This window comes from Spermophilus citellus, assembly GCF_964194105.1.
Source record: "Spermophilus citellus genome assembly, chromosome: 13".
Lineage (NCBI taxonomy): Eukaryota > Metazoa > Chordata > Mammalia > Rodentia > Sciuridae > Spermophilus > Spermophilus citellus.
This window is the reverse complement of record NC_138193.1, coordinates 56,523,819-56,542,614: the sequence shown is the minus strand read 5'-3', so window position 1 is coordinate 56,542,614 and position 18,796 is coordinate 56,523,819. Positions and strand designations below refer to the sequence as shown.

At 50.3% G+C, this 18,796-nt stretch overlaps 3 protein-coding genes across 3 annotated transcripts in view; 2 read left to right on the top strand and 1 right to left on the bottom strand.

The window, feature by feature from the left end:
* Window positions 1-14,833, bottom strand: part of CD207 (CD207 molecule) — a gene marked incomplete at its 3' end in the record, with an annotated part of 55,578 nt that extends 40,745 nt beyond the window's left edge. Inside the window, exons 1-4 of the mRNA XM_081264677.1 lie at window positions 14,656-14,833; window positions 4,923-5,032; window positions 4,018-4,174; window positions 3,585-3,742 (exon numbers count right to left, since the gene is read on the bottom strand). Of these exons, the coding sequence (XP_081120803.1) occupies window positions 3,585-3,681 (97 nt within the window). The 5' untranslated portion in view covers window positions 3,682-3,742; window positions 4,018-4,174; window positions 4,923-5,032; window positions 14,656-14,833. The remainder of the gene's footprint in view (window positions 1-3,584; window positions 3,743-4,017; window positions 4,175-4,922; window positions 5,033-14,655) is intronic.
* On the top strand, window positions 980-2,516 carry LOC308632972 (ubiquitin-conjugating enzyme E2 E3-like). Its single transcript, XM_081265393.1, has one exon. It carries the CDS (start codon window positions 1,353-1,355, stop codon window positions 1,974-1,976), a length of 624 nt encoding a protein of 207 aa, XP_081121519.1. The 5' UTR covers window positions 980-1,352; the 3' UTR covers window positions 1,977-2,516.
* Window positions 14,834-15,089: 256 nt separating the features above from the next.
* VAX2 (ventral anterior homeobox 2) overlaps window positions 15,090-18,796 on the top strand; it is a 29,242-nt gene continuing 25,535 nt past the window's right edge. The window contains exon 1 of the mRNA XM_081265384.1: window positions 15,090-15,400. Coding sequence (XP_081121510.1) covers window positions 15,154-15,400 — 247 coding nt within the window. The 5' untranslated portion in view covers window positions 15,090-15,153. The remainder of the gene's footprint in view (window positions 15,401-18,796) is intronic.

The following is an 18,796-nucleotide window of genomic DNA, read 5'->3' as shown; positions in this document are numbered from 1 at the left end:
TCTAATGCAGAAATTTCGGGCTCCTCGACCGGCCCTTGAGACTGGGGGGCCTAGAATGGCATTCCCAGCATCCTTCGCAGCAAAGCCACAGCCACCGAATCCACATGAACCAAAGTGCAAGAGCTCTCTTGACCACCACCCGTGAACTTCGCGTGGGCGACCCGAATCCAGTTAGGCAGAGCCGAACGTCCATTGGTTGCGTGGCTTTTCTCCTGTGATCAGTCCCTTTAGACTGATTTCCCCAAGAGCAACCCGCAAGTCCCCACCAAGACCAACTCGCCGGCCTACCAAACGCAAGAATTCGGGAGACAGTTGGGGGAAAGCCGCCAGCCCTGGGTGGAGCCCCTATCGCGCGCTTTGTTTGTTTGGGTGGCGCGCGGCCTCCCAATTTCCGGCCCCGCCCCTTCCCACTCCACCCGTCCCCCCTTCCCCCAGCTCCACTCCACCTTCTTGGCTTCCTTGCACCCTGTCTCCGGGTCTTCTACTTCTCGCCGGCCTCGTTCCTTCTCCTTCCCTTCCAGCCATCTTCATACCCACCCTACTCCTACCCGTCACCATCTCCCCAGCAAATTTGCAAATTTCGCCCCGTGGTCCTTTCTCCGGGAAAATCAGCCTGTCCCATTCTGGATGGACCGGGTTTGGAGAAACCAAGCATCTGGGATCCAGTTCCCCAGGCCGCAACATCGGGGAGGGAAAGCCAAAGGTTGATGCAGGGGATGGGAGAGGCAGATCCCTGAGAGAGGAACGACGGAGCTCGGGAAAGCTGGAGGTGGCGATTAGAGTGGGGCCACCTCCACTTAGAGACCCTAAGAGTGCTCATCTATCCGTCCGTCTGCTTTTTGAATTTTCCTTAAATCATCCACCCAGGGCGGGATTTCCAAGTGGAGCACCCAATTCATAGCCCACAACATCTCCAAGTTTGTTCTCCTTGGGTATCCAGGAGCTCTTTAAAAGGGGTGGATGAGGGCAGCCGGGAGGAGCCGAGCCGGGCGGCGGCGGCGGCGGGAGGCCACAGCGCGCGGGGGTCTCCCGCGTCCCCTCCGCCTCGCCGGGAGCTCGCGCCCTCGCCCAGCCGAGCTCCCACCCCCCCCCTTTTTTTCCGAAGGCGCTGGGCGGCGCCACCCTCCGGCCGGAGCCCGGCACTACACAACCCCCTCCGACTTTCAATGTTCCACACTCCCGGGCCAGAGCCTCCTCGGCTTCTTTTTTTCCCTCCCTCCCCTTCCCCCCCCCCCCAGCTGCCTCCATTTCCTTAAGGAAGGGTTTTTTTTCTCTCTCCCTCCCCCACACCGTAGCGGCGCGCGAGCGGGCCGGGCGGGCGGCCGAGTTTTCCAAGCGATAACTTCATCAAGATGTCCAGTGATAGGCAAAGGTCCGATGATGAGAGCCCCAGCACCAGCAGTGGCAGTTCAGATGCGGACCAGCGAGACCCGGCCGCTCCAGAGCCTGAAGAACAAGAAGAAAGAAAACCTTCTGCCACCCAGCAGAAGAAGAACACCAAACTCTCTAGCAAAACCACTGCTAAGTTATCCACTAGTGCTAAAAGAATTCAGAAGGAGCTAGCTGAAATAACCCTTGATCCTCCTCCTAACTGCAGTGCTGGGCCTAAAGGAGATAACATTTATGAGTGGAGATCAACCATACTTGGTCCACCAGGTTCTGTATATGAAGGTGGTGTGTTTTTTCTGGATATCACGTTTTCATCAGATTATCCATTTAAGCCACCAAAGGTTACTTTCCGCACGAGAATCTATCACTGCAACATCAACAGTCAGGGAGTCATCTGTCTGGACATCCTTAAAGACAACTGGAGTCCTGCTTTGACTATTTCAAAGGTTTTGCTGTCTATTTGTTCGCTTTTGACAGACTGCAACCCTTCGGATCCTCTGGTTGGAAGCATAGCCACTCAGTATTTGACCAACAGAGCAGAGCATGACAGGATAGCCAGACAGTGGACCAAGAGATACGCAACATAATTCGCATAATTTGTATGCAGTGTGAAGGAGTAGAAGGCATCTTCTCACTGTGCTGCAAATCTTTATAGCCTTTACAATACGGACTTCTGTGTATATGTTATACTGATTCTACTCTCTGCTTTTATCCTTTGGAGACTGGGAGACTCCCCAAAAAGGTAAATGCTATCAAGAGTAGAACTTTGTAGCTGTAGATTAGTTATGTTTAAAACGCCTACTTGCAAGTCTTGCTTCTTTGGGATATCAAAATGTATTTTGTGATGTACTAAGGATACTGGTCCTGAAGTCTACCAAATATTATAGTGCATTTTAGCCTAATTCATTATCTGTATGAAGTTATAAAAGTAGCCGTAGATGACTAGGAATTATGTCATTTGTATTAAACCCAGATCTATTTCTGAGTATGTGGTTCATGCTGTTGTGAAAATGTTTTACCTTTTACCTTTGTCAGTTTGTAATGAGAGGATTTCCTTTTACCCTTTGTAGTTCAGAGAGCACTGATGTATCATCTCAAACACAATAAACATGCTCCTGAAAAAAAAAGGGGGGTGGATGGGGGGAGGACTCAAGTAATTGATGAAGACTGGGTACTTAAAACTGCTCTAGGCTCAGTCTCACACACGCTTTACCTCTTTCGGGAAGAGCTGTCTCGCTCTGCTGTCCTCCCAACTCTACCATGATGCGTGTGCAGGATGCACAGAAGAATGGACAGTGGGTTGCGATTATTTTTACACAAATAGTGTCACATTCCATGATTTATTCCACACGGAGGCCATAGATGCCAGGGAAATGGAGAGAGAAAATTCCTTTGCACTGTTAGGTGCGTTTTGTTGAACTGTTTGCAGAAGAGTTTCACCTTGCCAAAAAGGAAAAAAGGTATTATAAAAATAAAAGAAAATGGGATTAAAATCTAAAAGAAATGTCGGTACACCCTGTTCTGCAGACTGCGCGCGCTAGAGTGGAAAGGTGCGACACATTGCTTGAAGTCACAATTTTGAGTTCGCCTCGCCACCCATTCATTCCGTGGGCCAAGGCCCAGTGTCGGTGAAATCCTTGCCTTGAGGCCGCCAGAAAAAAAAAAAAAAATCGACTCCGCCGGAGAGGTGGCAGATCAGCCCTCGGTGCGCTCTGACCGCGGCTTCGCGATGCAGCGTCCTCGGAATCCCAACGACTTGCTGCGGTTCGGTTCCGGCGTGGGGTCTGGAACCCGCCTCTCTCGTGGACCTTGACCTCCAGCGAACCTCGTCGCCATGTTTCGCTCTCCCTGACCTGATTTTGAACCCGCTAATCCCGTCCCGAACTCTCGCCCCGCGGCGATCCCTCGCCCCGGCCCGGCGCGCTAATTCCCGCTGACCCCGCGGCCCCGCCGCCTCTCCCAGCTCGCGCAGCTTTGAACCTCGGCGAGGGCTTCCGGCCTCTGAGCGAGGGCGCGATCCCGCGCGCAACCTGCACCTCCTGCGCGCAATCTGCACATCCCGCGTCGCCCCCAACCCACGCTTCAACACTCTCCACCCAAGCCAACAGCTTCTAACTACAAACATTCCGCCCTCCCGCTTTCCCTAGGTTCATTTGTAGTTCTGTGTAATTCATTTGTTTCTTTAAGAAACCTACCGGCCTCACAGAGATCAAAATCTTCGGTATCACGTTCAGCTGGCGACACTGTGAAGCTGCAGGCACTTTCGTCGTGGCTGGCCAGCAACGAGGACATAGGAAGAAAAAGCAGGGAACCGGTTCCTCTTGAGCAAGCGCCAAAGCGAAGACTGAAAAGACTGGAAGAAAGCAGGCAGCGCGAATTCATTCCTATTTTTAAAGTGGAAGTGGATAAGGCGTTCGAGATGAGACCAGAACGTGGAGCTTCTAGGGATGGGGCTGAGGATCTGGAAAGACAACTACTTGTCATTTTATGATCCTTTATGCTGTCTTTGAATTTTTCAAAAAATTTTTTCTCAGATGCATGTTTTCCTTCTTTTAAAAAAAAACTAAAAACGATGAATATTTTAAAAGTTGATTAAATTAGTCACATCACACGCATTTACAAACGCACCTCACACACTCGCTGGACGCGTGGGTTCGCAGTTGCTTTGTTTTGTAAGCCACCGGAACAGAGCACTGACAACGTTTCTTTTCCGGCCCTCACAAGGCCGCTGAGTCTTCTTCATAAAAGCGCTTCCTCATAGGGAGTATTTTTCAGAGGTGGTTTTCTACGAATGAAAACAAACCTGAGCTTAGAGTCACCGGCTGGTTTGTGCATATCTGTAAACCACCAGTGGAGAGGCCCTGTAAAAACTCATCTCCAGATACCCAATCTTGACACCCAATTGGGTCTAATATCCAGGAGAAGGCTGGCTATCTCCAGTGATGTAGGTGCTACCACTGTGGGGATTTGAGCCTGTTTGATTCACAACTGTCCCCACAGTTTTATTAGATGAAGAATAGTCCAGAGTATGCAGCCACTCCTAGAAGAACTATTCTCAGTAGGTATAAATTCTTAGTGTCACCTTGGGGTGAGAGGACTGGCTCCGCAGGCTACAACCTCCAGGGGTTTCAGCTAGTGACCAGCACCTTTCAATATTTCCACAGATCCCCAAAAGTCACCCAACACAGTCTGTCACTCAGCTCCTCACCCTTCTGTTTTGGAAGTCCTTTCCCAGGGTGAAAACATGGAGAATCCCTCCACCTCACTCCACCCAAACTTCAGTTCCCTGCACCACAGCACAAAATCTCTGGGTAATTCCCTCCCTGCACCTCAGGCACAGGCCAGGCAGCAGAGAGGCCAAGGGCACTTGTGCCCAGACCCACTTGGGTCAGGGATCCAGGAAGTCACCAGTGATGGGGAGAGAGGGGAGACACCAGAGTCGAGGTGACAGAGAAATGGGTGCCAGATAACTCTCTTCTCCCTCATCTCCCATCACCAAGCTCAGCCTGGATTCACCTGCGGGTGACACTGACCTCAGTGATCATTTCTTGGGGGTAACAGGTGTGTGGATTCTTCAGAACTGGGTCATAGGAGAGGGGTGGTTGGTGCCCTTGAATATGCAGTGTTCCTGCGGATGCAGAGGCTACAACAAAGATAAAAAAGAAGCAGTGTCTACTTGGTAAGTCACTTTCTGAGGCACAGAGAGGAAGGGCGAGCGGCCGCCCTTGATGGAAGTGTGGAAACAAAAAGCCTCTGTGAATCCATTCTAACACCAACATTTAAGGGTTTTCTTTTACTGTATTCTCTTGATTTTTTTTTTTGTTGTAGACGAACACAATACCCTTATTTTATTTATTTTTTATATGGTGCTGAGAATCAAACCCAGCATTTCACATGTGCTAGGGGAGAGCTCTACCACTGAGCCACAATCCCAGCCGTCTTTTACTGTATTCTTTTGAACTGAATTCCGTGAATTCAAAGGTATCAAAGGACATGAAGGCTACCCCCACCCATTCTGATATCAGAACCCCTCCCCAAGGCTGACCTGGAGAGCAGTCCCGGCAATTCACACCACTTTCTCTTATAGGAAATGCCCAAGAAGGAACATGTTCCCTTAAACTCCCATTACCTCCATGCAGGGTCTCTGATTCCTGGCCATATCCCTGCATGGACTTGGGGATCTCTGCTGAAAAGAGGGCAAAACCTGGTTTCACACATAGACCCCAACAGAATTATAAACAGGGAAATCACAGTGTCTGTGCCAGGTCCCGGAGTTGGAGTTGGATGATTGAAGACAGGGTTACAGTTTGGGCCTCACAGCTCACTGTCCTCTAAATTCAAGGTCCATTTTTGGGAAGCAGAAGGTTGAATCAGACCAGCAGAGTTTGCTGTCCTGAGGCTTTGGTGGCTGATGGCATTTCTCCAGTACCTCCACCTGGGACAGACACCTAGGCAGTATGTTTGAGGGCTGGAATCTAACTCCACATCACTCAGGCTGAAAATTTGCCCTCTGTTCTCCTTGGACATGGCTAACCAGTGGCTAACCTCCTCAATCTTCATCCTACCTGGCCAGGGAAGGAAGGACAGGGACCAACTGATGCTGTAGCGTATTCTTGACTAAGTGGAAACTAACATAAGCTTAAATTTTCTTTCCTCCAGCACCCACAAAATGCCATGTACTAGACAAAATACACAGACTACTCTTCATAACAATCCCAAAGGTTGGCACTATTGTTATTCTTATCTAATGAATGTGGACGCTATGGTACAGAGAAGTTAAAAGACCTATTGGCAACTAATAGTGGTAGAACCAGGATTTGAATCCTACCTAACCAGGAACCATGACTCTGAACCATTACTCCAAAGCCAGTAACTCCTACAACAGTAACAAAGCTCCACCTCATTGGACAGAATTGGAAAGGAGACTGGGGATACATAGCCACCAGATGATGCTTCTCTGAGCCTCTCCAGGGTCCTCCACTTGCTCCTTTTTCTGGCTGAGCTACTGGTTGGACACCCGGAATCAGGGAAGCACAAAACACTCTCACACAAAAAGTGGAAATAATTCAAATGTCCATCAATAATGAATGAATAAACAATGTGATATAACCATACAATGACTATCATTCAGCCATAAAAAGAAATGAGGTACTGATACATGCTTCAATATGAATGAGCCTTGCTGGGCATGGTTTTGTATGCCTGCAATTCCAGTGACTACGGAGGGAGCCTGAGGCAGGAGGATTGCAAGTCTGAGGTCACCTTAGCAATTTAGCAAGGCTCTAAGCAAGTTAGTGAGACCCTGTCTCAAAATAAAAAGTAAAAAGGGATAGTGATATGGTTCAATGGTAAAGCACTCCTGAGTTCAATTCCCAGTACTGAAAATTAAGCTAAAATAAATTTAAATTTGAAAATATAAATGAATCTTTAAAACATGCTGAAAAAAGCCAGGCATAAAGATTACATGTCATAAGATTTCATTTATATGAAATATCCAGAATAGACAAATCAATAGAGATAGAAAGATTAATGGCTGCTTAGGGTTGAAGGGGAATAGGAAATTGGGGCTATAAGTTTCTTTCTGAGTTAATAAAAATGTTTAAAGTAGCTGTGAATGATAGCACTCGCCTGAAATCCCAGCAACTCTGAGGCTGAGGTAGGAGGATTGCAAGTTCAAAGCCTGCTCAGCAACTTAGTGAGGCTCTGAGTTACTTAGCAAAACCTCAAAATAAAAAGTAAAATGGGCTAGGAATGTATTTAAGTAGTAAAGCACCCCAGGTTCAATTCCTAGTACCAAAAAAGAAAAAAAAAATCAGTTTAGAGTTGATAGTGGGAACAGTCACACATGGAAGTACACTAAAAACCTTGAATTGTGTACTTTAAATGGATGGATTGTATGAAATGTGAATTAGATCCTAATAAAATTGTTACCAAAATAAAAACAAAAAACAGGGGCTGGGGTTGTGGCTCAGAGGTAGAACACTTGCCTACCATGCGAGAGGCAACGGGTTCAATCCTCAGCACCACATAAAAATAAAAAAAGATTTTGTGTCCACCTATAACTAAAAAAATATTATAAACAAAAAAACATACATAGTTCTCAGACCTCGAGGCCACTCACCCAGCCATGGCAAACCCAGGCTCAGCTCAGTTCTACTAGGATCCACAAGACTCACAGTCCAGGTTTCTTTTATCTCCTCAGAGTCCACAGGTAACCTCTATGGTGCTGGTTCCCTCAATCCCAGAGCCCCTTCTCAAGCTTCTAACTAGGGACCACTGTCCAACTTGAGAAGGGCAGAGGATGGAGCCAGGGCTGGGAGAGAACTCCATACTCAGAGTGAAGTTAGAGAGTATGGAAGAGGTTTTCATCTTGGCAGAGCCTTGGGTCTTCACTGTTAGGTTTGAATGAACACCAACCAGCTATGTGACCTTGGCCTCAGTTTCCTCTTCTGCAAAATGGGCAACCCACCATAAATAGTCAAGGGACTATTTCACAAAATGGTGAGTCTGGCACAGCTTTAGGCACCTAGCCAGTACATCCATGGCTAAAATCAGATGAAAATGTTTGGGGGATGAGAATAGGGGTTTTGTTTGTCAATAAAGGAAATATTTTTGGAAGATTCTCTGTTGTTTTCATCTCTTAGTTCATGTAAATTCCATGTGGGTCAGATTATAATTTTGGGAAATGGCAAGTAAAAAGGGCCTTTCTCATCCTAATGGAGAGAGGGCTGGAACAGAAGAAAGGAAATAAAGAAGAGAATACGGAAAGAAGGAGGAAGGAGAGTACAATGGGTGAGCCCAGGACAGGCCATTGCGCTGGGGAGTTCTGAGGGGTGGAACCGACTACCCAGGAAGCGATAGCAAAGCGGAGGGAGGAACATGGAAAAACAAAGGAGAAAAGGACACAGAGGGAGTAGGAGGAAGACTCCCAGAGACCTCTCCCAGGGAGGAGAGGAAGCAGAGACAGCTCTGGAAGGAATCTGACTGGAGAAAAGAGATCAACAAGTCAGGAGTCCCCTACCTCTCCTGCCTGCCTCCTCCCCACCCAAACCCCTGGCCAATGCCTCCACCTCCATTTCCTGAATCACCACATATTGACCATCTCCTGGCTTTTGCTCCAGCAGTTCCTGCCCCCCTGCGTGCACATGTACACACACACACACACACACACACACACACACACATACACACACACTTGTCCCAATTCTGTAGATCTCAACCAGGCATCACCTAGGAGGCTTTTAAATATATGGGGCCCACTAGGAACCATTAGAAAGTTTGCAGAAAGTTGATAAAGAATTTTTTTTCGGGGCTGGGGATGTGGCTCAAGCGGTAGCGCGCTCGACTGGCATGCGTGCGGCCCGGGTTCGATCCTCAGCACCACATACCAACAAAGATGTTGTGTCCGCTGATAACTAAAAAATAAATATTAAAAATTCTCTCTCTCTCCCCTCTCTCCCCTCTCTCTCCTCTCTCACTCTCTCTTAAAAAAAAAAAAAGAATTTTTTTTCTAAGTTCCTAGATGATTTAATATGTGCTGGATATTAAAAAAAAAAAAAAAAAAAAAAAACTCCCTTCTTGCTTAAACTTCCCTGACCCTGTGTCAAGACCAAAGCCAAGGCAGATGTTATCTGCTCCTCCATACCTGCCTGATTAGGTACCTGGAAGGCTTTGTCAGACCTCACCTATCAGCATCAGTCCCTCCATTGTGTTCTTCTTTACAAACTTGCCTAGACTCATAGCCTCTCCCAGATAGACCTTGAACTACATCCCCAGCCTTTATGATAATAATGATTATTATAATTAAAAATTTTGAGACTGGGTCTTACCACCCAGGCTAGCTTTTAACTTTTGATTCTCCTTTCTCAGCCTCTCAGGATGTTGATATTACAGGCGTATGAAACCATGTCCAGCAGTAGTGATCTCTTGAGATTCTCAGTCTCCCATCCACCCTCCTCATGTTCCTAAAGCCTAGAGCAGAATCCCCAGAGTCATTGATGTGCCTCAGTCATCTTGCATTAGCTAAAGAGAGACAGTGACTGAAATTACAGGCAGCTAGTTATCCAGGAGGGGCCTAATCACCAGAATTTGAGGAGCCTCACTATGATCCAGCACCTCTTCTTCCACCAGAAAGAACTGCCAGTGAGCTCACTGTTGAAACTGCCCTTCTTGGATTTCAGCACTTCTACTCCTCTCAGAAATAAACGCATTTGTATTGTTTTGCAAAAATAACAATGCCCATTGTAAAAAAAAATCCCATTAGCAACCCATCTCCTTTTAAAATGTCAATAACCTCCTGTGGTGGGGAAGTGGGACAGTGGATCCTTCTTTAGCATGCTAATACAGAAGTCTGGCTTCTAGGCAAGGGCTGGAGGTTGCAGAAAGAAAGAGGATATAGATCTTTTCTTTCATCTCTCTTGTGCTTCCTAAACTGTGTCAGAATTCCAATAGTGTCTCTTTCTGCTCACTCCAAGTACCTAGCACCTTTGCTGCAGAGGAATTCCCATTCTAGCTGTGATGGTGTTGGGAATTGAATTCTCTGGGGACAAAGCAATTGCTGCCCACAGTTGTCCCACTGACTTTTGGGAAGGAGAGAGGCATGGGGGAGAACCATACAGAAAGTAAGTGGAGCAGGACAGAGAACTGGACCCTTCTGAGCCTCCAGGTAAGGGTGGGGAGGTTTACAGGCTGAGAGACCAAAAGATTAGAGAAATGTACAGATTGACAGAGACCCCAAGAAGGAGGACCAGAAGGCAGTGTGTGACCAGGAAGGCACGCCTGAGTCCTGGTATTAGGGTAGAGGGGCCTACCTGGCCCCAGCCTCAGAAAGGTTCTAGAAGCAAGAAAAAAAGCTGGCTGGTCTGGGTCCAGGTTCAGGCCTGGAGAACTGGTCTGGTACACCTGTTAGAGCATCTTGAAGAATACAGACAAAAAAGAAGGGTCAGACACAGCTGGACTCAGTGACACAGGCTGTGATTCCAGCCATTCCAGGAGACTGAGGCAGAAGTGCAGGTTGGGGGCTAGCTTCAGCAACTGAGGGAGACCCTATTTCAATTTTTTAAAAAAACAGCTGAAGATGTAGATCAGTGGTAAAGCACTCCTGAGTTCCAATCTCCAGTACCAAAAGAGGGGGGCAGACATAGGTTCCCCCACAAACACATTAGGGATTGAACACAGGGGCTCTGGACCACTGAGCTACACCCCCAGCCTTTTTACTTTTGTTTTTGGTACCAGGGATTAAATCTAGGTGTGCTTTATCACTGAGCTACATCCCAAACAGTTGTTTTTTTTTTTTTTAACTTTGGCACAGTCTCACTAAGTTGCTGAGCCTGCGGGGGGCTCCTCCTGCCTCAGCCTCCCTGGTCTCTGGGTATACAGAAATGCCCCCACCACACCAGGCTCAGGCACAGGCTCTGAGCACTTGACAGGGATGCAGAACTGAAGGCTGTGGCAGAAGCTATTGGGGAACTGGCATTGAAGGATTATTTGGCTCCAAAGAAAGGTAATGAGTAACCCTTAAGAACCCAGGTAAGCTTTGTCTTCTATCTGCCTCACACCCTCCTCACACCTTTTCTCCCCTAGCACCAGGACAGGCCTCACATTTCTCACCCTAGAGGGGTCTGGGAGGAAGGCTGATGTTATTTATCCATAGGCAACTGGGAGCAAGCGCCCAGCATCACTAAACCTGGGAAAGTTCTTTCCATCCGCCAAAAGGTGAGTAGGAGGTGGATGGATCTCTACCGGATGTTCTTCAAGAATGACCAGAACAGGCCCATGCCCTGTAGAGGCAGCTGGGATTATGATTCCAAGCAAGACAGACCAGAAAGGATGGCCACTTTCCCAAGTTAGTCTGTTTCCTGGGGCTGGAGATATAGATCAGCTGGTAGAGTGCTTGCTTCACATGCACAAGGCCCTGGGTTTAATCCCTACCACCACACACACACACACACACACACAAAAAAAAAAAAAAAAAAAGGGGGGGGGGATTGGGAATATAGCTCAGTTGATAGAGTGCTTGCCTGATTCTTGGAGAAACCGAGATCTAAGAGTTCTTTGAATGAAGCTGAAAGAAGAGGTGACCTTCCTGCGGACTCTTTCCCCATTCCTCTCCACTGACAGCGGAGGACCTGCTGTTATTATGTATAAGGAATGCATGATGGTAGTGTCACCTGCCTCCCGTCCAGGGTTCAGGATGCAGCAACTGACTCCGGCCCTGAACCTGCCAAGAGGAAGCCCACTAGTTCCTCCAGAGCGGTGAAACTAACATCCGTCATTGTGCTGTACTGTGCTGTATGTATCAGGCTGCAGCGGTTGTGTGGAACCATGGAAGGACTACACTGGAGTTTCAATAGGGCAGAGCCACTGAGTTTAGGTCATTGCCCTGCCCCCTACCTGCTGGGATCCTCTTCCCACCTCCCTCATATTCAGGTTCCTCAGTCCATTTTCAAAAAGTTAGAGGAGGCAGAGGCCGTAGGAAATTCTCTCTGAGTCCCTAGGGTCTTGGCCCGATTGGGATGTCAGTGCGGCCGTAGGTGGAGACTGATCACGAAGGCGAGATCAGTAAACTTAGGACACTGGTTCTCTGGTCCCAACCAGAAATTCCCATCCCAGCAAATTCGATCCAAATGGACTCAACGCCTCCAATTCTGCGTCTCTCTTACGCTAGACAGCTGGGGACCCCAGAGCCAGACGTCGCTTCAAGGTGGGCGCCCAGCCACGTCATATTCAGAAGAGACAGACATCATTCCACAACCTACTACCTGGCCCTCCGCTCAGCCAGACGCACGACCTAGCCAAGAGGCCGTATCCTGGTACAAGGGCGCTAAGCCTTGCTGATCCAGGACCAGCAGGAGGTACGGCGGAAGGACGCTGTCTCCCGGAATAGAAGGACGCACTAGTGGGAACTCTGTGACCGCGCACAGCTGGCCTCCTGGGTAAGGAGCTGGGACGTAAGGGCAGCGAGCCGGGGAAATCGTAGGGGAGGCCCGAACGGCCTGGAGTTGGAAAGCCTGGGTTCAAGCGTCTGCCCAGATTCCAACCTCGGCCTGAGGTCTCCGTTAGGGGTGCTGCTTGGAGAGGAAACCCAGTCCCCACCCCACATCGGTGCGCCACTCTGCGCAGAAGCCCTGACTTCCTCATCAGATTCCTGTGCGCACTGCGCTGCCCAGGCCTTCGGGGAAGAAAGAACCGAAATTTCTGCCGAGGCCGAAGAATTCCATACCACGTAAAACGAACAAGAGAAAAGGCAGAATAAAGGGCGCGGGAGAAAGGAGTCTGGGAACTCCCAAGACAACACCAGCGGGCCTGGCAGAGTTTCCCCACAACCAGTGACTGGAAGCTGTTGGAACCTCCCAGGTTCTGGCTTCACAGGACTAGACCGGAGGCCTACTCACCAGTGAGTGAGCTCAGAAACTCAGCTATGGACCCCAGAAAAGCACGCTGGAATGGATCTCTGAGTCGGAAAACTGCCATTGGTGAAATAAAAAATGAAGACGGTGGAAACAGAACCTCCCAGAGTCCAGCAGGTGCTGTTCCACTTGTGTTTGCACAGAAACCCAGGCCTCTGTGTGGCAGGAGGAATGTGAGGTCTGGGGGTGGGGAGATGATGTTGAGTGCTTTCTGCTTGTGATATAATTCTATGTTGGACACATCTTACTTGGATAAAAATAAATATACTTGAAAGCCAGAGAGGAGAAATGCTGGAGTGCAGAGTGGAAGTGGCTATCAGATAAGATGGCCAGCATCCGACTGGGGGAGGGGGTGGTGCTGGCCCTGGTGGGGGTCCTTGAGGAGCTTGGCCACCTTCCAGGGGCCAGGCCAGGAGGGGCCCAGTGCAGGGCTCACAGCACATAAGCTGCAGGAATCCCCTTCAGCCAAGCTTGATTTGGCTGGATCACACTTCCCCCAGAGCCATTCTGTAATTCAATAAACTTCCTTTCTCACCTGTTTTCCCTACACTCCAACAACCAGGTTCCCTGGACTTACAACTCTCAGCTCTTACAATTAGTCCACATTGTTCTCCCACTGCACACAACTGCCACCTTTTCTGGGCCCAAACCCCCTTCTGCAATCACCCACTCATATAACTTGTGGCTGTATTTCCTTCTTCTCTTCCTCTTTTCCTTCCTCCTTCACTCTCTCCTGTCTTTTTTCCATTAGTATTGACCAGCAAGCCTTCTCCTTCCTGGGTCCCAAATTCTTAAAGAAGTCATTGAGAATCTCACAATTAAGTAACTGGTGAGCCCCCCACCCACCTCTCTTTTGACTAGGGCCATCTGGAATTGGACACGTACACACACACACACACACACAATGGCTCATATGCACACTGCAAACACACTGTGCTTACCCCTCACAGGAGTCACGGAGGCACTCAGCCTTGCCACAAATACACCAAGGAATCCACAGCCTCACTCTCACAGAAACTTCGACCAGATCCTGGTACATACCGAAACACCTTTGCTAGTATTTAGCATCTGACACTCCAGCATTTCAGAGAAGGCTAAGAACTTCTGAGCTTAGAGCATTTGGGGGATGGGGCACAGCCCCTATGGCACACACATATTTGCACGCACACCTTCCCTGGGCATTCTTTCTTTCTTGCCCCTTTCTGAGTCAAAGAAAGGGAAATCCGGGCTGGCACCTCCTGGCACTGTCTAGAGTGAAGATAAACTCGAAAATACTGCCCACGTGGACGTCTCAGAAAGCCAAGTGCTGTGCCCAGGGACCCTCAATGCCCAGCTTTTCATAGCCAGATCCTCCCCAGCTCCATCCTCGCCTACCTCCGGCCCCACGCTGCTTGCCAGGACTGGGTCCCAGAAGGCTGGATGCAGAGCAAGGGGCAGGGGGAGCTTCGCAAGAGAAAGCGAAAGGAAATGCACAAGGAGTTCTATCTCTGTTTCTAGGTGCAGTTCTCTTGAGCAAAACCCCCAGAGGTTTAGGGGAGACGGGACGTTTGCTCCCGCCAAGATCTGTCTCACTCTTGACTCTGGGACCTGGCTGTCTGTTCACACGTCACCCCTCCCTTACTTACAAACACATACACACCCCAGAGTGAGGGTGTATCGGTCTTCTCCTGGCCCCATCCTCCCAGGCTCATTTACCCCAGGAGAGCTCTTGCTCTCCTAGAAGGGCAGGAAGGGGCTTGTGTTCTGTGTTCATGAGTGTAGGTGTGGGTATGAATCTGCAGAGAGGCGCACTGAACCCCCGGCCTGCGGCCCTGTCTCCACCCCACCCGACCCCGCCAAGCGCTCGAGCAAGTCCAACCTCCAGTTCTCTGCTCAATCTCGCCTGGGTCGCCTTCCTCGCGCACTTTGGTTATTGATCCAGCTGAACCGGCGGGAGCGCGGAACTGCGCTTCCCTAGGGACGAAGAGAGTGGGGAGGGGAGTAGACTAGGGGGGTAGTGAGGGGAGGTTGATAAACTTTAGGAGAAGGGTGTAGGGTGTTCCTCAGAACCCCAAGGCAGACCCAGCCTCCCTCTGCCGGGCTAAGAGCAAGACAGAACTAGGGGTGGAAGAGTGGGGTCACCACCCTCTCCCCCTCCTCGTTCCCTCTCCGCCTCCCGCAAGGCGCAGAGCCCCAATGAGCCACCGAGAGCCCGAGAACCCTGACTCCTGCCCAATCAGCAGGGAGGGGAGGAGCAGCCAGCCAGGGGCCGAGCGGACGGAAGAGCTGTAGGGAGGGGGGCGCGAGGGGCGGGGAGCCGCGGGCTCGGCCAGCCCAGGCGGGCTAGGCTGCCGCGAAGGCGGCAGTGGCGGCCGACATGGGCGATGGGGGCGCGGAGCGCGACCGCGGCCCTGCACGCCGGGCGGAGTCTGGTACCGGCAGTGGGCGCAACGGGGATCTTAGCGGAGCGGTGGAGTTGCAAGCTGACGGGGGTGGCGGAAGCCCAAAAGAGGTTGCCGGGACCTCGGCCTCCAGCCCTGCGGGCTCCAAGGAGAGCAGCGCAGACAGTGATGGGCAGTCCGGGCCCGGCGAGGCGGACCACTGCCGCCGCATCCTGGTACGAGGTAAGACGACAGCCCAGGACTCTGGTCCACTGGGCTCCTACCCTATCCCTATCAGGGCCTCCGACTTTCCTGACGCCTCCACCTTCCAATTCATACATTCATTCATTCATCATCCAGCCTTTCTTCAGCAAATATTATTTTGAGCGTCTATTGTGTGCTGGACACTGAGCTGAGTGCAAGGGACAAAGCAGCGAATGGAAGAAGTCCCCGTTTCTCCGCCTTACTGTTCTCATTTTCTTGGCCCGGCCCCTCTCTCTAGGCCCATCCCGGTTGGTTACTGTGGTGGAGACAGATATGAGTCTGGGGAGCAGGATGCTGAGAGCCGGGTTCTTGTCCCGTGTCCCTTAGGGCAAGTACGGAGAAAAGCATCACATGCGCTCCGCAGGGACAGGACGTGGGGGGAAACCAGAGTGGACAACCGCGTGAGGAAGAGGCCCGGGCTCCGCTAAGCTGCAGTACTTCCTCTCCTCCTCCTGCCCAGCCTTGTCTCCCATCCCCGGCAATAGGGATCCTCAGGAGTTGCTCCCGGGAGAGGGCACCGCTCTCTGGGGGTGGCGCGCGCCGTGCTCGCCAGCCTGTGCTTTGCTGTTCGGGTTCCCACTTCCTAGCGGCGCCTGGGCCCAGCTGGCTCTCGGCGCCGCCTTCCCCCGCCTTGCCTTTTGCCTTGCCCCTCGCTCTCCTGTCTTCTCTCCCGGCCATTTCTCAGCGCGGAACTCGCCTTCCCAGCACTCTCTTCCTGCAAGCGCCCGGGGAGGCCGAGGCTCCCAGGCCCCCAAAGCCAGTCTTTTACGTAGCTGAGGGGTCTGCTTTCACTTGATCTGGGCCTCGCCCATTGAGAAGGGAGGAGAAAGGAGTCTCTAGGGTCTTACCCCCACCCGGTCCCCAGGCCTCAGCCGGAGGCTGCAGTCGGCTGCCGCTGGCCATCCCGGAGTCCGCTTTCGCGGGTAACCGCTCGCCAGAGCTCCATCTTCGGATCGCTAGCTCGGCTTCCTTTCGCTGCCTCTTTCCTTCTTCTTCTTCCTGAGTACCTATCCTAGAAGCCACCGGGCCTCTGGAGGGGACTGGCCAGAGCCGATTTCCTCCTTCTCCTGAAGATCTGAGTTTATCAAATCTGAGCTCTAGCCGGTCGCCACCAGAGGCCCGTAGGCTTTCAGGACTAGGGTAGAGCAGGGAGGCACTCTCACATGAAGGTAAGGGACAACCGTCTTCAGCATAACCGCAGGGATCTTGGTTTGGGAAACACTACTGTGACCTGGTGTGGTCACCAGGATATTGGGTGGCACTGCTGCTCTGGGCTCAGGCTTGAATCAAGGCAATACACCATCAGGTATTCCAGCAGGTGAGTGGACCTGTTGGGCATCTGGGATTAAATTAGATTCCATTCTATAGGCTGTGGGATATCCATAGTGCAATGTGTGAACGGTCAGTTTGGTTTCATTAAGGAAATCTGTAGGGCCTCCAGAGATGGAGAAACTGAGTCCTACCAGACCCACATACTACCTCATCACATCACACCTCATCATGGGTGGGTATTTCCTTTTGCCAAGACAATTGTGAATACTGAGCTCACCTACCACCTTCACCATTCTATTAAGATGATGTGTAGAACCAATAAATTTTCTGGGCACATGTCAATGAAATAGCTGCCAGCTGTAGACTTTTAGAAGGTGGGAGTCAAAAATGACCCTCCACCCTGTTAGGCGGAACCTTCTAAACCAGAGAGACATAGAATCTCCCTATATGCAGGGCAGCCTGTGTACATCTTCAAGGGGTATACTTTTATAAATGTATATACACATAGCAATGCCATTATATTTATAAAAATATAGTGAAAATATTAAATATAAAACACAGAGGATCTATTTAGACACATAACAGAGATAAAAGGCAAATCAAACCTTCATAAATCTCTTTTGCCCTTCCCCATTTAATGATGAGGAGGTGATTATAGACCTGAAATGACCAGGATGTCATTTACCACTAATCCCTCCTTGTCAGGGTCACCTGTGTCAGTCACTGGCAGCCCCTGTGGTCAGGGTGGGGTTTTACTAAGTGAAACAGCTCTGGTTCTGGCAAAAGGAAGTCCACAGTGCCTTGGCTACAGAATGACTCTTCCTCCCATAGACCCTAAGTGCATTTTGTCCTTGACCTCTGAGGATACATTCTCCCAAAGTAAAGGAAGGAGGGCTGGGAATGAAATACAGTGGCAGAGATTGTCTAACATGCTGGAGGCCCTGGGTTCAGTGCAGAATACAAAATAATAATAATAATAATAATAATAGCCTTTTCAGCCTGGGTTACTATTGAAGTTGGGCCACACTCCCTCTGAATCTTTTCAGATTCCTTTTCATTGTATATTCCCCTTCTTGAGGACCCACCCCAGGGCAGCAGATCTGTTGAAGGAGTCTTCAGCACTAGGCAGTAGGAGGACAGTCTGGGTAGCAGAATTATGCAAAGTTCATTTAGAATACTGGCTTTACAACCCTTTGATTCTGAACAACTTCCTTTGTCTTTGTGCCTATTTCCTCATCTGTACAAATGGATGAATAGCCCTTACCTTGAAAGGCTTGCTAAGTTTCAGAGGTGCTCTCAGTAAAACTGGAAACACCCAGCATCCTCTCTTAAAATACTTGCTGAAAGAAGAAGGGGGGATTAACTCCAGGTGCAGGTGACCCACAAGCCATTTCTAGTGGGTTGGGCAATGGACCTATGTGTAGGAGACCTCTTCCAACTCACTGGGTCCCCCAGCCCTTGCCCAACCAGGTCCTCTGTGGCTCTGGGCCCAGGGACTGGATTGTATTGGAAAGTGAGCAATCCAGGGGTCAAAAATTGGCTGGTGGTAAAGAAGAATCAGCTCCACTTTGCAGACCCCAGAGGGCGGTTGGTCCTCCCCAGTTCCCTTGGTGAGACCAGCTTGACCAAAGACTCCAGCCTGTGGCTGCCTCTGTGAATATAGGGAGGCTGACTGTTCTTCCTACCCTGCCTCAAAATGGAGGCTGCTTCTCGCCACACAAACGCACAAGCATGGCGTTGGTGCATAACTGGCACATCGCATGCTTCACCTCCGGACTCCGTGAAGCTTCCACCCAGACCTACAGCCCCGCTGCTCCACACCTCATAAGCATAGCCTCTCGTCTGCTGAGGGGTGAGGACAGAAGGATCTTTTTGTTTCATATTTGGAAAGGGCACACCAACCGCCCATGGGAGGCGCATAGAAGAAAGAGGCCTCCCCAAGCCGTGGCTCTAAAGCGTGAGCGTGGTTCTAAAGCGGCCAGCTGTGCACTCGCCTTTTCGTTGTAGCCGGGATCCCTATAGAAGACAAGGCCCAACTCTAAACCACAATTCCCCCGCAACCATGCACCCTTCCACGCGCTCACTCCGACATGACTACGTTCT

Excerpts from the sequence above, each read along its gene's own strand:
- LOC308632972 (XM_081265393.1), top strand. The coding sequence starts at position 1,353 with ATGTCCAGTGATAGGCAAAGGTCCGATGATGAGAGCCCCAGCACCAGC.